At 38.5% G+C, this 20071-nt stretch overlaps 1 protein-coding gene across 1 annotated transcript in view; it reads right to left on the reverse strand.

Moving 5' to 3' along the window:
- Window positions 1-18798, reverse strand: part of Cps1 (carbamoyl-phosphate synthase 1) — a 113075-nt gene extending 94277 nt beyond the window's left edge. Inside the window, exons 1-2 of the mRNA XM_028870048.2 lie at window positions 18525-18798; window positions 2172-2281 (exon numbers count right to left, since the gene is read on the reverse strand). Of these exons, the coding sequence (XP_028725881.1) occupies window positions 2172-2281; window positions 18525-18650 (236 nt within the window). The 5' untranslated portion in view covers window positions 18651-18798. The remainder of the gene's footprint in view (window positions 1-2171; window positions 2282-18524) is intronic.
- Between the last annotated feature and the right edge of the window lie 1273 nt (window positions 18799-20071).

A 20071-nucleotide genomic window follows, 5' to 3' on the forward strand; every position in this document is an offset into this window, starting at 1 on the left:
TTCTTCTTTCCTGCCCTCTTACATTTTGTCTTCCTGCAGACAGAGTTAAACCAAATCTTTCTTGTGGATTACTACTGAAAGTGTGAATTTAGGTGCTGAGCAGGACGGAATCGACAGCCTTGAAACCAATCCAGTACAGCTCAGATAGCAGTCAACATAAATACCTCAACTCCATCCGAACTATGTCCTCCTAGAACTAACTTTGTCAACAGAATACTTTGTCTTCCAGTTCCCCAGGGAAATGCAAGTACTCAAGCTTCCATCAGCTTATTTCTCAGATGCCTCTCACCTGTCAGCAACTGATAATTCTTTAAGCAAGGCTTCTACACAATATAAATGTATTTCTTGAAGACGAAAAAAACACTTAATTATAATCATGTTACTGAGTGAGCCAGACAATGGATGAAATCTACATATTTCAATAAAACATAAGGTCTGTGGACTAACCCAATACATGGATGTCTTTCCTACACCAAGAAAGGCATTGAATTAACTTTATCTTCATTGGCTTCTTTCTTTAAGGGACTTGGCCTTTCGCTTAAACATAGGCTTATGGTACTCTCCAGTGAGTTCATAAATGTAGCATGTGCTAGAGAGCTACAGTGTTGGAAGCAAATTAATCCATCAGGTCCTGTTTGACTTTTGTGATGTGACAAGATTTATTACCCCTAATCTATCACCAAGAAGAAAACTCTAGTGCCCTCCATCATTCTGATCTATATTAAACAGTTGTTTGTTGGCAGGTATATTAACACAGCTAGTAATTAGTGTTGTCGAAAAGCTTAAATAATTGCCTGGCAAAGCAAAACTTTGCAAACAGGTTTTATATGCTGTAATTTAATGTTCTCACCACCGGGGCTGATTTAAAAACCACCTAATAGTCTTCATTTTACATGTGGAGGTGAGGATTTAGGGAAGCGGCACATTAATAACATAATGACAGGCTTGATCTATCAATACAGTCAGAATCAGCTAACCCAATGCTCCTTCCTCCTTACAAGGCTAATGGGAATGTCCCCAAAGTGTTCATCAAAATCGCTCACAAAAGGTGAGCTGACTGACTCTCTAAAGGAAACCTTTCAAAATAATCAAGTCATGTTTTTCCTGAGATAGATGGGGTTTAAGTCCCCAGAGGCCAATTTCTATGTAATCTAGCCCCCTTACTTTTTAAACAGGAAAACTGAAACTCCGAAAGATTAAGGAAGGTTTCAATATCCCATTCTCGGCTATTGCATCCCGAGACCAGAAATCCAGCCTCCTGGTGCCCGGTCCCCAGCAGAACAAATGTTTGTTGTCTAAGTAAGATCAACCACATGAATTATATAACAATTCTCCTTCTCATTGTCACCCATTTGCTAGTAAATCTTAAACACCAAATTGGGTCAAAATGAATAACTATTAAAAATACTAGGTGGGAGGATAGAGAGATGGCTCAGGGGTTAGGAGCACTTACTGCTCTGGTGGAAAACCTAAGTTCAGTTCCCAGAAACTATGTTAAGTGACTCAAAACTGCCTGTAGCTCCAACTCCAGAGAGATCCGTTCTCCATTCTTTGGCTACCGTAGGCACCTTTACACACACACACACACACACACACATACACACACACACACACACACACACACACACACACACACACACACACGCTTAAATAATAAAAAGAAATGTCTTTAAAGGAATATTAGATATGTGTGCCTTGTCGCTCCTTGCCTGTCTTAATTCATCTTTTCTATCCAAAGGCAAAATTACACAAAATACTCAAGTGTTTCTTGTTAAATGTGCAGAATTAGGGTTTTACTTCACTGAGATAATGGCCCTGTATTGTGATGCTTTGTCTTTTCCATATTTCAGGTTTCACCAACATCAGATCAATACCTCCCCATTTGGTAGTCTCCCTTAACTGATGTATTCACAACATGCTAAGATTAGCTTTCTTCTGTTTTGTTTAAGGGGCCACTGAAGCTTCCATGTTATATTTCTTTTGCAGGAACAGCAAGTATGTGTCTATACCTGTCTTCCAGGCTGGCTACAGCAGGCCATACACAAAGCCCCATGTAACCACAATATATAATCCAATGATGTGGTGATTTCCACCTGTTGCCATGAGTTACATCACTCAGGTATTCTTCTACATAGAGGAAAAATAAAGCATTCAGACAGAAGCATACTCACCCTCCTAAGCCAGTATTAAAAACCACTTCACCAGCAACAGAGGATGGATGGCCAAAGGAGTAACCTTTCATCTTAGTTCCATCTTCCAGGACAATGTGTGCTGTCTGTGCCTAAAGAAACAGTTGCATGAATCTCAGGAGCAAAATACAAAACACCAGACACACAGAGAAAAAAAAAATTCTGAAGATCAAGTATCCAGGCATAAACAAATGCACAACAGATTTACTGAGACTCTCCTACCCAGGCACTGAATTGTTTGTTCTGTGTCACCTGCAACTTTTCTTCAAAATGGATGACTTTTGTGGCTGGTGGGTATTTGGTTTTGTTTTGCTTGGAAGAGGAACTGAAGCATGGCGATGCATTGTCTATTCTAAGTCTACTTGTAGAGTTGTTGACAAGCCAGAAATACTTCAAGTTAGCTGAAACGCTACCGTTGGTGACTTTTTCTCCTTAATATTCCCTAGCTTTGCTCAAGTATACCTTCAAGGGAAGTCCGTGAGCTTACAAAGGCATCATGAATTACACCACACAGCTCGTGTTCACTCAGAGGTTTAGAGCTAGAAGGAATCCTCGAGATTACCTATTAAATTATGCTCGGCAGAGTTCTGGTGTTTGATGGGGTTGTCCCCAGGGCTGCCCTCTCCACACTGTGTTATGGTCTTGGAGAAGCTAAAGCTGTATCATTCTCTTAATACTGATACAACAGCAAGCACTGAGGAACATTCTAAAAGCATATTGTATTTTGCCTTTTATTAGAGTTAATTATATCCATGTCTGGTTCTTGCTTCTGGCTATGGGCATCCTGAATTCAATTACTTTGCTGTCTTAATCTTTGAACTAGCTTCTATAAAATTCTTGGCTAAAAGAAGGCACAATTAGAGAAACTTACCTAAGAAGCAAGCAAACATCACCCACTCCTCATAAATACTATAATCCTGTTGTTGAAACAATTTAAATCTCAATTTCCTTACAGGGCAGGGAAGAGGGAAAAAAATGTGTTAAACCACAGCTCTAAGAGATACTGTAGCCCACTGTAATACATGTCATAAAAAACTCCATAGCAACTGAGGAAATCAGAAGGACAAATTGGTACTTGGTTACATTAGATAGAATCTCTGTTAGGATTAATGATAGTATTAGGGTTATGTTTTTAAGGTTCTGTATCTTTTAACAGATACATACTAAGACATTAAGTCAGAAAGTAATGTATCTGAAATTTGCCCCAAGTAATTATGTCAGAGAAATAGATACAATTATACATGAAGCACTGAATTTGGTGAAGAAAGGCTATCGTTTCTGTGAGGTTAAGTGAGGTCACTGGAGGGAGAAGTCCACCAATTCTCTACTTTCTGTCCCTTTTCCAGTTTAGGGCTGGAGTCATAGTGTCTAATCCCTCCATATCTTGCTGCTCTCTCTCTCTCTCTCTCTGTCTCTCTCTCTCTGTCTCTCTCTGTCTCTCTGTCTCTCTCTCTTTCTCTCCCTGTCTCTCTGTCTGTCTGTCTCTCTCTTTCTCTCTCTGTCTCTCTCTCTCTCTCACACACACACACATAAATACACACCATAAGGTTTTGAATAATTGATGGTGTTAAGACCTTTGTTCCTATATTCCTCTAGCTTGGTAGCACACACTCAGCTTCACAAGTGTTAAAATACAGAAGCCTGATGTTTTTCAATAATAGTGTCTGGAGAAATATGAGACTTTTTTTAGAGCCAAAGTACTCAAGTCTCTTGTCATTAGAATGATTGTTCTTGCATGTAAAATAGGGTTTTGATTGCCTTTCATCCAACACTATTCTTCTAAATTTCAATTATGTATAAATGTGTATATACATTATAGTTATATACAGAACTATTTAAGTGTTTCCTATTAAAATCACATTCTTTTAAATGGGTAGTTTATTTACTTTAAGTTAAAATATAATGCTGTGGTATGTCTTTCTGATGCTGTGACTATGTGTTGCTGTGATTGGTTAATAAAGAAGCTGATCCGGCCTATGGCAAGTCAGGTTATAGCCATGCAGGAAATCCAAGACAGAGACAACAAGAAGAAAGCAGTGTAGGGGACAGATGTGAGCCAGCAGCCCAAGGAGCAACATCCCAGCAGACTGGTAAAGCCACGGAACACATGGCAAAACATAGATTAATAAAAATGGGTTAATTTGCCGGGCGGTGGTGGTGCCTGCCTTTAATCCCAGCACTCGGGAGGCAGAGGCAGGAGGATCTCTATGAGTTCAAGGCCAGCCAGGGCTACAGCATGAGATCCATGTCAGGAGCAAAGCTACACAGAGAAACCCTGTCTCGAAAAAACCAAAATAAATAAATAAAACAAAAAAAAGAAGTTGGTTTAAAAAAATGGGTTAATTTAAAATATAAGAGCTAGCTAGCCAGAGGCCTGTCATAGGCCATACAGTTTGTAAATAATATTAAGCCTCTGAGTGATTATTTTATAAGCAACTGTGGAACCTGCAGGTGGGAGAGATTCATCCAGACTGCGGGGCAAGGCAGAACTGAAGAAATTTCTGGCTACAATACATGTGGATTTCAAGCTTGTTTTCCTGAGAAAGATGGAAAATGTTCTAAACTGCTCAGTGGAAAGATGTTTGCATGTGGAAATGTGTGTGAGAGAGAGCAGTAAGGGTCACAAATTGGATGGAAAATTTGGTTGGTTATACTTTGTCTTTCCAGACACTACATTAAGGAAAGTTTGGGAATTGCCCACTGCAAGGAAACCACAATGATTGACATTGTCTGATACCAGTAATGATGAGATTTTTCTGTCAGGGATTAGCTTAGTACACATCCAAATTTTGCTCTGTACTTAGAAAATCAGCTCTCCCTGTCACATCTTATAACACATTGTCATTATTCCATAATTTGTTTTGATTTATTAATTACTTTTGTGCAATTACAATTCAAGACAGTGGCTAATTATTTTAGGAAGTAAGGGTGATAGCGTTCAGTGTATTTCCAAAGATTGGTATAAGATACTCCACAGAGATGGGTCTCAGCAGGGGTGTGTTTATTGGCAAAACTCCCCAGGTAACTCTCTGACATGTTTCACTAGATGAAACCCTTTGGTCCAAGTAATGAAAATTCACTGTCAAAATTTTTTTTTCTACTAGAAATGTTATTTTCTATTGTTGAGGAACTCGTGTGTAACTGACATGCCATCACAAAACAAAAGAAAGGAAGTATGTTCTTAAATAATATGTAAGTTAAAATAACTTGACTTGGGAAAGCTTGGCTGTGAACTGCAAATTCAGCTATTGCCTATATCCCAATTTATTGGCCTTACTTTGAGCTTGTCTGCCTGCAATGTCACCTTGGTTTATGTCTTCTTCCTTCCTCTGACCTACTCTCAACTAAGGCTTTCTGACGGTCTGATCTGCAGATTAGATGACACTTAAATATTTTAGAGAAAGATAAAAATTCACAGAAGCAAATCCTACTCTTATTATCTTTACCTACAGTTCTAGTTGATATTGTTTTTCTCTTCTCTTCATGGAACTAGTTCCCTGCCCTGCCTTCCTTTTTCTAAGACACATTTGGAGAGACATTTACTGCTCTCTGAAATGGTCCCTGAGAATGTGTTCAATATGTCTTTTGCTCCCTTAATTATATTTTTTGTTCTTTTTTGGCAGTTTTTATAGATCTTCCAATTCTCTTTCCCACTACACATTATATTGTTACAAGGCTTCTGTTTATTGCCTGTAGTACACTTTATATTCCTCTTAACTATACTAGCCTCCAATGACTAAAATGATGAGTGCCAATTGACTTATCTATGAATTGATGGTGAACTCTGAGCAAAGAGCTACTATTTAGAGTCCTCTCTCCTAGATAACAGTCCCCCAAATGCTGTTTCCTTCCAGAGACATCATGAGAATTCACCTTTTACCGCCATAAGATACTTTTGGAGCATCCATCCTGTCAAACAGAGGTGCATAGCCTAGGAACTCAATTTCCATTTATTAAATTATAATTTAAATGCCTACTACCAGAGCATGTTAATCCCTTGAAAATGTGGGAAGAAAAATCTTAATTAAGGGAAGTTTGTGTGCTTGTAGAATGTCATGGAAGGCTAAGAAAAATCGAGGACCTTTTAAATGATATGGTCCCTTTGTGCTTAATAAAAATGTATATGCCAATAAAACTGTTAAGACAGTCAAGTCAAAAACATCACTGAGCCTCTACCACAAGCTAGCTAGAGATTCATAGTGAGTGTCCCTAGACTCTCCCTAGAGTGAAAGATCTAGGTACTCTCCTGAATTGCAAAACAGAAAACCTTGAGAAACACAACATGGAAGTGTTGCTGAAATGCTTGGAAATACAGATACATAAAATAGCATCCTTTTCTTAAGGGGAATTTAAAAAAAAAAAAAAGAATTCATGTTTTCCTCCCCATGCTTGAGATGAAATCAAATAGAACTTTCAATAAATAAATGCTTAGCAAATTTTGCATTTCAAGTCTTAAATTCGAAAAGTTCTTCAAGACCTTGCTCTAGCATCACCTTTTTGTAGGTCCCCCTTGATCTTTGTTTTTAAAATTACAATCTGCCTCTCAGCACCTCGTGTCCTTGGCCAACAGTTTCACCATGATTTTCCTTGCTTTCCAAAAGCCGGTACAATGCCTTGTTTGCTGTCTTGTTCTAGCTGAGGAAGTAAACTTCATTTGACCAAAGTGCAGTATCTGTTGTATTCACTCATGAGCGACCAGATCATCTATTTGATTGCTGAAAACATTATAAATTTATTTTTCATATGATACTTAGTCCTTGCTTTCAGCATTTCATAGTTTTTTGTTTGTTTGTTTGTTTGTTTGTTTGTTTGTTTGTTTGTTTGAGACAGGGTTTCTCTATGTAGTTTTGGTGCCTGTCCTGGATCTCACTCTGTAGACCAGGTTGGCCTCGAACTCACAGAGATCCACCTGCCTCTGCCTCCAGAGTGCTGGGATTAAAGGCATGTGACACCACCGCCCGGCCATTTCATAGTCTTAATTCACTTGTCTAAATTGTTCTTTCAAAGGGAAATGCCTAATGCTACATATGTCCTCCAGATGTAGTTATTGTTGCTAATATTTCAAACTCAAAGATATTCAACGTCTTAGAGCTGCAATCTCTGCCTTCATCATCTCTTCATAACATCTCAGGAGGAGCCACTTTCAAACCACATCTGGTCCTATAGGTTCAATAATAAAGTCACTTAAATAGTACACCAATTAAAAGTTGCACTAGGCACCTAATATCTAAAAACTAATAATAATGACAACCAGAGCTAACTAATATTCACCCATTTCCTTCTACACTTTTTTTCATTTTTCTTTATTAAGAAGTTTCTACTCACTCCATATATCATCCACAGATCCTCCCTCCTCCCACCCCCCAGCCCTCTTTCCCAAGCCACCTACATCCCCCAAATCGAGGTCTCCCATGGGGAGTCAGCAGAACTCAGCACACTGAGCCTAGGAAGGCCCATTGCTTCTACACTTAACTCTATATTGCATAAAGTTATGCTACTGTCCAAGAGAAAAGCCTTTCCATATTCTATTGTGTCTCCATTGCTCAACCTACCTTCAATACCTCCCTGCCTCTACCTATCCTACCAGGACAGTTAAGGCTTTCTCAAATATTTATTGGAGGACAGCAGTCTTCAAATTAATTAGTATATAAGTTCCCTTCCTTGGGTCATCTTCTATATGTAATACCTCAGCTCTTCCTCTTTCAGTCCTTCATGAGTAAATGCCTACTTGCTTTTCATTTATATCCGGGTTGTCCTTCCTAGTGTACAGGTTATGCCTCCAGTGATTGCACAAGTCAGCATTAACACCAATTGTCTTGTGCTCACTATGTTCTCTGTGTGTGTCTGTGTGTAAATGGTGTGTATGTGTGTGCTAGTGTGTGTGTGTATGCATGTACACATATGTGTTGTGTGTGCATATACATATGTGTGTTTTGTGTGTGTATATGTGTGTCTGTGTCTGTGTCTTTGTCTTATAGTTGTTTAAAGTGTGCATTCCACTTCCTAGTGACTTTTAAAACAGAAAACCTCAACCTAATCCACACTGTAATGCTACTTTCCTAACTGTGGTTCACATAAAGTTGCAGTCAAACTTTGGAAATATATAGAATTTGGAGTACTATGTTATGATATTAGAATGCTAACACATGATGTTTTGAAGTCATTTTGATGCCTATTGAATTCTGGTTATTTCTGTCAATCTTCACCTTTACTTGAATGAGAACATACATTCTACATAGACTGATACTAAACAACAAAAGGAAAGGAAAGACTGAATTGAGGCTGATGATAACTCTTGACTACATGTAACACCAGCTTTACATACCATCTAGGTGTAGTATAGGTAAAGTTGTAGGAAAATTCTAGATTTCTCAATCTTATTTTCATATTTTGCCATGACTTGATTCCACTGGTAATATTGGTAACTAGCCACTCTACCTAGAAATCTAATGCTCCATCATTAGCCAAAAGTAATAAAACTGGATTCAGTATACATAACCCAAATTCTTTTATCTACTTTTTATATAAAATACATAAGGATCTTTGTTTTAATTCACTAAAAAGGTCTCATATTGAAATATTGTTACTTCACCAGGTTTCTTTTTTTTTCTCTTTTTTTATAATTTTATTTATTTTATTTTACAATACAATTCAGTTCTACATATCAGCCACTGGTTCCCCTATTCTCCCCCCTCCCACCCCCTCCCCTTACCCCAGCCCACCCCCCATCCCCACCTCCTCCTCCAGGGCAAATCCTCCCCTGAGGACTGCGATCAACCTGGTAGACTCAGTCCAGGCAGGTCCAGTCCCTTCCTCCCAGGCTGAGCCAAATGTCCCTGCATAAGCTCCAGGTTTCAAACAGCCAACTCATGCAATGAGCACAGGACTTGGTCCCACTGTCTAGTTGCCTCCCAAACTGATCAAGCCAATCAATTGTCACACCTATTCAGAGGGCCTGATCCAACTGGTGGCCCCTCAGCCTTTGGTTCATAGTTCATGTGTTTCCATCCATTTGGCTATTTTTTTCAATAATTGAGTAAAACCAAAATTTATTATAAGCCACAGTCATCCTAGGGACCTCCATGCTATATATATAGTCTCCATTTCACCAGGTCTCTAAGTAGCAAATAATTAGTTCCTTTTTCTCATTCCATTTAGAATTGAAGTTGCAGGGGCTTTATCTTTATTGTTGTCAAGGCCAATGCAGAGTGTTTGATACAATGACAATGTTGTCATTGATAAATATTTGCATAATTAGTTTTTAAAATAGCGACTGAAATAAACCTACACTTGAAATTTTCTCCAGTGAGATTCTGTGTCGTGAGGCTCCTCTTAAGGCTTGTGAAAAGTAAAGGCTTACCATTTCCTAAGTGTGTCTTTTAAGGGTAATTGACCTATCACTATAGACCTTACGCTGCTTTAATGAGAAGCTAGTATAACGTAAATCTGCTGAATGTAGTTGTCTATGTTAACTGATGTCTGTATGCAGTTGCACAAACAAATTGAAAATTTAGATTTGAGAGCGAAGTGCCTCCTGTTCAGGCAAAGGTAGCTAATTTGAAGCAGAGTCATGATGTCCTATTGGAGCAATAGTGTATGAGAGAGAGCATTTTGTGTCACTCAGAGCTCCACCCTGACCCTCCTAAGACAGCTGGTGATGGTTAGCAAGAATGTGCAAAGCAGTGCCTCTATAGTTACTCATGGATTTACTCGTCTAATCCTCACGAAAAAACAATGTGGTTGATAACATGAAAATCTCCATTTTACTCTTGAGTAGACAGAGCCTTAGGGAAACGAAAATCATCACACTGGTAATTGAGGAGCAGTGATTTTTTTTTAGCCCAGTCAGCCTTACTTATTACCCTTTTTGCTTTATTGTTTTTTAAGAAGAGATTAAAAGTAATTATATTACAAAGTCTAATCTATTTGTAAGAAACCTTAGTTCAGAATTCCTGTGAGTAAGCCAAAAGAAGACTGGGGCCAACTAAGAATTGACTGTCTGAATCTGTAAACGGCCGGAGTGAAGTGGGCAGTTGTTGATTACATCTTATAGTGTCGGAGGATTCAGTGCGATTTAAGAACTGTTCATACCGACTCCAGACCCTGAGTTTTCAAGCTCTGAAGACAGCTAGGCTCACAGATACTAAGGAAGGTAGGGTCCCCACCCCCACCCTCCCATCCCTGGCTCAGGCCTTCTCCCAGTAAGGACTTAGCCTGCTGTGAGAAACCAGGCCAGGGGACTGCTTCCTGCAGTCAGAAACCCATGACCTTCCTGAAGATTTTTATATCTGGAGAGTGAGCCAGGCAGGGGACCAAGGAGCAGACTCAATGAGGGAAACTGACAGATGACAGCTTCCTGTTGGGTGGACAATGGTTTTGTCACACTTGTCCCCCAGTGTGTCTCTGACAAAATGCTGTTTCTAGAAACTTCAATTCGCTGAAGCAAGTCAACAGCGGCCTCCTCAGTATTATCCCAGTGGCTTTCTCAGAGATCCTAACTCACAGGAGGCATTTCAACCAAATCAACGATCCAGGCTGTGTGTGGATGCACACAGAAGGAAACCTGCATTCTGTTGTTGTTGATAGGAATTTAAAGGCTGAAGAAGAAATGCAAAACTCTCCACGGCCTAGTAATGCTAAATGCTAGTTTAACTACAAATTTTTGTAGGACTCTCCATGAAGTTATAGCTGTTTTTCTACACATCTAATACTTGACTCCTTTTCACTGCAATTTAAGTAATATCTAATACTTTACTCCATTTTAATCCCCTGCCTGATATAATACTCATCTCCATGAAACTGTATTATATAAATATCCATATAATGCCCATTCTTACATTACCTTTAGGTTGAACATCCTATACTAAGTCTAATACTGTGTCTTATAATAATGTGAACCTTGGAATTCTTTCACCGTTTAGAAGAAATTTTTATGAAAATGTAATTTTGTGCAAGAGATTTGTCTATGGCTAGTAACTCCATTTTTCACATTATTTTTGGTTTGTCTGCACAGATTTCAGTGTTGTTCTACCATGCTACAAAATATTTTAATTCCATTAAAGAAATTTTCTGAAGTATGATTATGCAAATATTATCACATTACTCCCAAACCACTCTTCTCTTTAGGGCTTTTAATTTGTTTTCAAAATTAAAATTCATTTTGAAACTACATTTACAGGTTCATTTTCATTTTTGCATGAAGTAACTTATTGGCTGGAATTCTTTACTTTAAGGTTCTCAGAGTCAAGGCTTTTAAGAGAGTCAAGGCTTCAAAGAATTTTCCAGAATAAGAACAATGTGACAACTAACAATTGAAATCACACAGTTAAATTTCCCTTCAAAAAACTCCTCAAAAGTGTCCCTGAGATTATGCTAATATAATTTAGAGAGGTTAGTCCTAGGAAGACTAAATTGAGACAGAACTTATAATTAGCCCATAAAATTTCCAATCAGCCTCATGTTTATTACTGCTGGGTGTTTTTTGTTTTTGTTTTTGTTTTTTTTTTTTTTGGTTTTTTTTTTTTTTTTGGTATTCATTATAATGTTGTGTATAATCACCCAGGGATGCTCCTTCAAGGTTGTGCATCCCAGTACTGTTCCACTGGTTAGGGTGATATCGGTCCTTTACTTTGAATCAGGTACTTTGTGGGTTTGTTGATGTTTTGAATCCTTTATTTCAAGACACAGGAAACAAGTAGAATGAATCTTTTCTTGTATTTGAAAATGGCCTTGGCCTTTTGCATTTGGGAGCACACTGGATGAATTTTTAAAAAGGAACTATTTAGAAACTGAAAAGCAGCACATATTGTTGCAGCCACACAACAATGATTTCATTGAAGGGGAAGGGAACTATCGACTCTAAAGATCACTGTCCTGAAACACCCTATTTGTATAATTTCTGACACCCAGGTAGGGTGGGAACCCTTATTGACTTTTTGATCTAAACCTATTCTGCACGTCCAATAAAATAAAAGAAAGGAAAATGCAAACTTATGTGCTATTGGGATAAAATTGAGGTAGGTGGAGGCTCTCCCATAAACAATAAAATCCCAGAAAGGAAACTGATTCAACAGGTTCTGGTGATGGCGTCAAGGGCTGCAGCCCCAGAAACACAAGCATGTGATAAATGTTAGGTTGAAAATATCTGTCTAGGGGGAGGAAAGAGAAGGGGGGAAGCTGTGCAGTTAGACTTTAGTCTAGAAAGAGAAATAACAAAGAGGAAACATTTGTCTGATGATTGGGGTCTGCTTGAAGTTCCAATCACATTTTCTGAAGAACATCTCAGTCTGTGAACAAGAACCATCTTGTTAATTTTGGTACTTGCACATCTGTGAAATGGGAGGAGAGATGAAGCTGCTACCTCTACGCATTAGTATTTGCAAATGTTTTGTCTGTAAAGCTTTAAGCTAACTGAGTAATACGGTCCACAAAAGATTTGGATATAAAGCATTATAGAGCTAATAATCGCCTTAAGCCAGTAGGAGAAATGAAAATGATTTACTCTGGGGATCTGACTATATTGCTGTTCAGTCATTTATCTAAGTAGGTCATTTGCATATCAGAGAAAATGGAGGCCCTGTGTGTTTATTTCCATTTTCACCACAGCCTCAAGCTATATAATATATTTGATTTCTGGCTTACCTGATGTTTCATAGCTATTAGTTCACTTCAGTACTCAGCTTCCTAAAACATATATCTGAACTAAGCTTTGGAAAATAGGAAGCCTAAAGCCAGATTTTTTTTTCAGACAATTATTATGTAAATAATACAGTAAAAACTTAAGATCAGGAGGTTTTCTTTTGGGCAAGTGAAATCTTGTCCAATGAAAGAATGTCTTTTCATTCTTGGAGCTATGCTTTCAAAATATAAATATTTAAATTCATAATTACACCACAATTTGCTATCTTTAAAATATTTGATGTACTTCTTTGTCTTTATGAATGCTTAACATTTCAAGATGTCTGAACATTGTAGCTGTAGCAATCAATTAAGACTTCCAGCGTCAAAGTCCTTTGGTTTTGGTTAAACATAAGCTAGTGTAGAAGATAAAAATCACAAGGTTAATTTTGTACAGCCCTATGTTCCAGGCATTGATGAACAAAAAAGCCAGATTCATAAATATTTTTTGTTTTAATTGTATTTCTCATAAAGTATAGTATTTATAAAGATTCCATTACAAATCTTCCTAAGTTACGTTTTTAACAATCTCTGACTGAGTATATGCTATAGGGCAAATGGTTTTGAATTTGGGAGGATCTAAAATAGTTTTGGCAAATGTTTACCTTATGTTTATAAATTAATATGGTCGGATATTTAGTTCTATAACTTAGGTGAAATATAGCCAGTAAAATTCTGTAACCATGTACCATCCCTGTTGACTAATTAATGACAATTGATGACACCAAGTAGCTTGCTTAAGAAATTTAAGAGCGGCCGGGCGTGGTGGCGCACGCCTTTAATCCCAGCACTTGGGAGGCAGAGGCAGGCGGATCTTTGTGAGTTCGAGGCCAGCCTGGGCTACCAAGTGAGCTCCAGGAAAGGCGCAAAGCTACACAGAGAAACCCTGTCTCGAAAAAACCAAAAAAAAAAAAAAAAAAAAAAAAAGAAATTTAAGAGCTTCCCAGATGGTGTTTAATAAGTTGAAAAGAATAAAGAAGGGAGAGTGGCCTCAAAAATATGATCATGTTTTGAATTTGTTTGTGCACATGAAGAAAAGCAAGTGTGGGGCAGAGATTTCTAGGCAACAAAGTCATAGCAAGTTTGACCCTGGCCCATGTAGCCTTCTCTGAGGCCCCATAATTGTATAGACATTGGGAAATACTGGTGACATCCTCCTGAGGCTTGAAAGAGAGATCTAGCGAAGGGGATACCAATAGCACCACTGCAGCTCACAATCTCAAGTTCAGAAATACAGAGATGGTCTAATAGAGATGTGATGGTGTAGAGATGATTTCCATTTCCACAGCAGCTAAGCCACCTCACTTCACCTATAAACCATTAAGAAACCTTCTCAAGCATGGGCAAAGGAGGCCTTGAAGAGAAGCTAAGGAAACATATAGATCAAGACCAGGCTAGACCATTAGACTCTTCTTAAACCAGAATTCATAGCTCCTGATCCAGACCAGAATGATGATAGGGCCAGGAGGTACCTAAGGCTCAGCAGTAGGAGAAACACCCTGTGATCCTAATAAAGAGCCCCTGCTCCCGGAAGTTCTGCCCCTGGAGTCTCACTCACTACCCTGTCTTGTGACTTTCCCAATGGTTGTATGCAAAGATGCTCAAATGGACAAAACATGGTCAAAGATAAGCAAAAGAACGTATGCTGCAAGGAGACGAAATGTGGATAACATACACAGGAATGTAAAAGAGAGGATGCCTCCCAGTTACAGAAGAAGTGTGCATCAAAAACACATAAAGTTACCTCTCCTCTGAACTAATTAGACAATACCTACTTGGGGCTTGAACATAATTTCTATTGCAAAATTTGCATTACTGTGGATGAAATCCATCCCTAACATATATGTAATAAGATCCTCATAAAATAGCAAACCTTGAATATGTATGATAAGTTACCCCTCTCTTGATCCTTTCCCCAAATATTGTACAAAAGGCTCCAATATATTAATAAATTTTATTTTTCATGGATGATCCTTAGGATAATTATACAATAACTAGATGATTCTAGTTGTAGGACTATTTGTAGTTACCAATTTCTACTCAAATGACAATGGCTCCTCCTGATTGAGCTAAAGAGGGGCTTCTGTGTTGGAATCAGAATATAGTGTTACAAAATGATACCCTTCAAAGAATTCTGTCACATCCAGATTTATAGAGAGAATACTCAGATATTAGGTGCCTGGCTTAAAAGAACACAGGTCCTGGGGTAGATTAAATGTGGGTAGATTAATGTTATAAGTGGTACTTATTGTACATTTTTCCTATTCACAGGGAACTTAGCCTCCTCAGTTGAATACCTTTGGTTCCCAAATTGATTTATAAGTACAAGGAAAATGATTCAGTCTTGGTTTCTTTAAGACATGTGAATTCAGAATTCTTAAACCTTTAAGTTTATTGAAATCAGAGACTATACATTCATTACCATCTGATTTTGCCTATTCCTCTTCCTATATTCTTCTACATTATATATTCTACATATTATTCTATATTACATATATTCTTCTATATAATTTGGTAATCTGTCCAATAATTAATAACAGGATAAATTGATGGACAAAATTGGACATTTTGGTATACATTCTGCCTTTTAATATTGCATTATTTATAATAAAAAAAATGACCATTTTTGGTCCTTGAGCCATATTCGTTATAAGGAACATCTTCTTAGGGATAAGTTTAATATTTAAGCAAAAGCAAAATAATCTTCATAAATGCGTACAAGTTCTTATCAGGTATCATGTCATTGAAATAATTTGTAGTTGATGAGGACATCATCTAACCCTGTACTAAGTCCTACTACTAAAATGAATGGAACATAATTTTTAAGTATCCATCTTTCATTTTAGTGTCCTATAAGCTTTAGTATTGTATGGTGCTCATGCATTCCCTTTCTACACTACCTATGATAAAATTTAAGTCTGGAGAATAAGTGAATTACCAAGGTCAAAGTAATAGGAAATGTATAACCGAGGCTAGAATCCATATTTTATTTTATTTCCCAGCCTCAGTATCTTCTACAATACTGTTACAACTGGCTGAGTATAATAATGCGCACTGGGCATTTTCAATACTAATAGAAAAAAGATTATGGTCTCTAAAACTTTCATATGTTATGGTTGTTGATCATTTATACCCTTGACACCAACTTCTTTTAAGACAAGGAACACCTTGAAGTTCTTTCTTCTTCCCTATGAGTGAAATGCAGTTGTGTCCAGTGGCAAAACTCACTCTGCAAATATTAACCACATGCAAATATGTAAGGAAGGGTCACAGAGAAATACAAGTGTGTGACTGCTGTACTCCCTCCCTTTATCACCACAGGGGGAAAAATGACCTCCACTGACAATGGAAAGGCAACCTGGCTCACAGGGTACTGCTGTCTGGTCCGTGCGTCTTTCACAATCCATTTACTATCTGTAACCAGCTGCCATGTCACCAGCCTTTCCAAACTGCTCCTATGCCCTTCACTGACAATTATGTAAATACCTTCTCATGATTTTTAACTGTCTTTAAAATATTGTGCCTATCTCAAAAGAAGAAATTTGGTTATGTATTTCTTAGAGAACTAAGTTTTTTAAAAGAAGGTTAAAAAATTAGAGGACTATTTCAAAATAAATGAATAATAACACAGGTTCCCCCCTTGAACCTGTTGGGATTTTAATTCCCTAGTGCGAAGCTTAAGAACCTCCATTTTTCGTGCCTGGCATTCCTCCAAAATTCCGGCCAGTAATGACGACCTGTGAGTAATGGCTTGTCCACCTTGAAATGATGGCTTGTTCCCCCTGCAAATTTGTCATCCTTAGCTGTGAACTATGGAAGACCCTTGAAACAGATCTACCACCACGAGCTAGAACTGCTTTCCCAGGGGTCTGTGCACATAATTAGCTCATGTTGTTGTGTGGTTATGGCTGTGTAGAGTGCTCGCTGAGTCCGAGGGGGACTGACTTTTCTAATCCCCGTTGCACCTACCATTTTAACTGGTCACTTCATCGCTCTGTTTTTGGGTGTCTAACGGCGACATGCTCATCCTTACCTACCCACTTCTGTGAGAAGAAAATGGGTCCCAAGAGACCCGATATTAAAATACCACAAAGCACTTTAACTGTAGGTGATACTGCTGCCTTTAGAATCTCTTCTCTTCAAGGGGGCATGTGACTGTCTCCAAGGCACTGAAAACACTTAACTAAAATCAAATCATTACTCTCAGCCTGTATCTAGTCACTGCCTTGGCTGGAGGTTCAGAACATCCATTCTCCTTTCTGGCTTCCATCCTATAATCCAAATGAATCCCAAATGGTAATTTCTTAGGCTTTGTTGGGATCTTCTCAGGGTAGCAGGCTCAAGCTGTAACCACACCATTGATATGAATACAGCTCTCTCTCTCTCTCTCTCTCTCTCTCTCTCTCTCTCTCTCTCTCTCTCTCTCTCTCTCCCTCTCTCTCTCTCTCCCTCTCCCTCTCTCTCTCTCTCTCCCTCCTTCCCTCCCTCCCTCCCTCTTTCTTCTCTCCCACCTCTCTTCTTATCTCTCCATATCTCCCCCTCTCTTTCATTTTATTTCTTTTCCTGCCCAACTCCTATCCCCAGAAACTATAAGAACCTATGGAAATTGCTTGTCCCAGCAGGTACCAGAATCCAAAGCCCCTGGAATCCTGACCAAAGCAACGTAAAGCAATAGAATGTAAGGAGCACCAGGACAATTTTTAAATCAGCCTATTATGCATATGAAGTGTAAGCAGAATGTCCTATGATACTCTGACCTGTTTTTACACAACATTGAAAGAGGATTTTTCTTCTACTTCTTTTTTCTTTACAGCTCCTTATACTAAAAAAGCAGTATGTTGAAGCTACTGTGATTTGTTAAACTTTGTATTCAATAAAGAAGCTCTTCATTGGCCAAGTTCCCACAAAGTAATTCAGACTTCTCCAGTAAGAAATAGTTTCACAGTGTGATAGGAAAGGGTGGAGGTTCCTATAGGGATTTCATAACTAGAGGCGGTGGATAGGAGAGAAACTATGCACTGTTCCACTCTGGACTTGACCCCTTAGCTGTAGATACACCTGCACAGACAGAGTGTCAGCTGCTGTTTGCCTCAAAATCTGATTCTGCAAAAATGAAGATCATAAATTTGTCCTCTGATAAGAAAGTCAAGAAAGAACATGGAAATGCTGTGTTTCTCCCTGTACTGACTTCCAAAGTTAAAAATCCATAGATAGTTCCCTTCTAAATATTTAAAATCTTCAAAAGCTTCTCTCTTGAGAAACTTTTCCAGTGGTCCATTTTATAACAAAGGCTTAACGTTAACGTTGTGTGCGAGGGCTCAACTTGTGTACATAGGAACTGCCCCATTCATTCAAGTCACAATAAAATCGAGGCACAAACCAAACTATGATAACTTTTAAGTTTTTTTATAGCACAGTTATATTTTATATGCTCATAGGAACTGGGGTCATTCTCTATTTGGTAAAGATGACTGTACTTTTACTCAGAGAAGATAAAAATCATGCTAAATCAATAGATGCTATGGCAAAGCAGTTGTTAATAAATAACACTTTGGAACTGTATTCGAAGCGGTGCTTGCTCTGTCAGCCCCCCCGCTGGCTTCACTGCTAAACTGTGCCCTGTGCGGTGTTATCAGAAACAGCAAACAGGGGGGTTACCTTCACAGAGAGGAGCCTGATGCCAGGTCTGGAGAAGTCCCATTGTCGCTTCGCAGTCACATTGGCAAAACCAAAGCCACCCTTCAGTGTCTTCACCACCTTGCAAGCTGTCAAAATCCTCGTCATTTTGAAGAGATTTTGTGGCTACAATTAAATCACAAATATTTTCATGAGATTTTTGTTATCCCACTTGTTCTTAGCCAATGTGAAAGAAAGCTGTGGGGGGGACCACGCAGTCGTGGCTGAAGGCTGACTGCACAGCGATCTTTGACTTCCCATTCATTCTGCCATTAAATGTCCTATCCACAGCTCCTCCTCCCCTTAGCCCCTCCCCACAAGCTGATGTCCAGAGATGTTCTAAAGGACATGTCATACAAATTGCAACACCACAAATGCAACCTTCCCCTGTGAAAATAATGCTAATGCTGTAGCAAGCCAGCCAGCCCATCAAAGGAGTTGCTTATGCAGCTGAATAAGATGACCAGCCTTAGCTGTCCCCCTCACTCCAAGGGCAGTAACTTTCTAATAATGCGAAAGATCAAACACTTTTCTGTGTTGCAAGTGACGTAAGATTTGACCCCAGAAGATATTTGGATTTCAAGAAAACCCAACCCTAGACATTTTCTGATTGGGAAAAGGTGATGGAAACCACATACAGTAAAGAAAACATCAAAATGAACTTTTCCCACAGATATACAAGAATGCCATCTGGATTATTTGGGAAGAGGGGCACTGGTGAAGTAGTGTATTATATTCTTCTTACTTCACCAGATTTTAAAGCTATCAATGACATTAATCAGAACACAGTTGGGGCAAAGGCACCTACTCTATTATATAACTCTAAATCTCTCAAGCTTGTAAAACGTGAAAGGAACAATGGAAAATAACTTAATATAAACACTCATCTTAATTATTTAGTAATTAAAATGTCACCTGGAATAATCCAAAATGGGCGTTCATGTTTTGACCTATATAAAATTACTCAGTCTATCCCTTAGCCAAAGGTAAAAAATAGATAGTCAAAGGGTCACATTGGCTGGCAAGGCATCTCACTTAAGCCCAGGTCTGTAAAGAGCAGAAAGCCCAGCAGCATCATGCTCAGATAGACTTGAAGGCAAAGCACAGGAGACTTATTCATTAGGATTTCCATGGTGAAAATGATGACACAAAGATATGGCAATTCCACTGACATGGTATCAATGCTGGAATGGGGAATACAAGTCTATAAATAAATAAATAAATCTCAAAACAGAGTTTAAACTAAATCCTCTGTCTTGATGCATGGATGTATAAACATCTTTAGGCTAAATTCGTATGTTGTGACTCTATAACCAACCTCTCTAGATTGGAAAGCCCCACAACGGATAGAATTTACAACCAAACTGCCAAACCCCATGGCATGAGGGAGGGAACCTGCATTTGGGCAGGTCAGAGGGGTGGGGCTTAGCAGGTGATGGGTAGGGAATCACGAAAGTCAGGCAATGAAATTTTAAAAGAAATAGTACACGTTCACAAAAGACATTCTTCAGGTTTTGATTTCCTCCTCT

The sequence above is a fragment of the Peromyscus leucopus genome, chromosome 13 (assembly GCF_004664715.2).
Source record: "Peromyscus leucopus breed LL Stock chromosome 13, UCI_PerLeu_2.1, whole genome shotgun sequence".
NCBI classification, from domain to species: Eukaryota; Metazoa; Chordata; class Mammalia; order Rodentia; family Cricetidae; genus Peromyscus; species Peromyscus leucopus.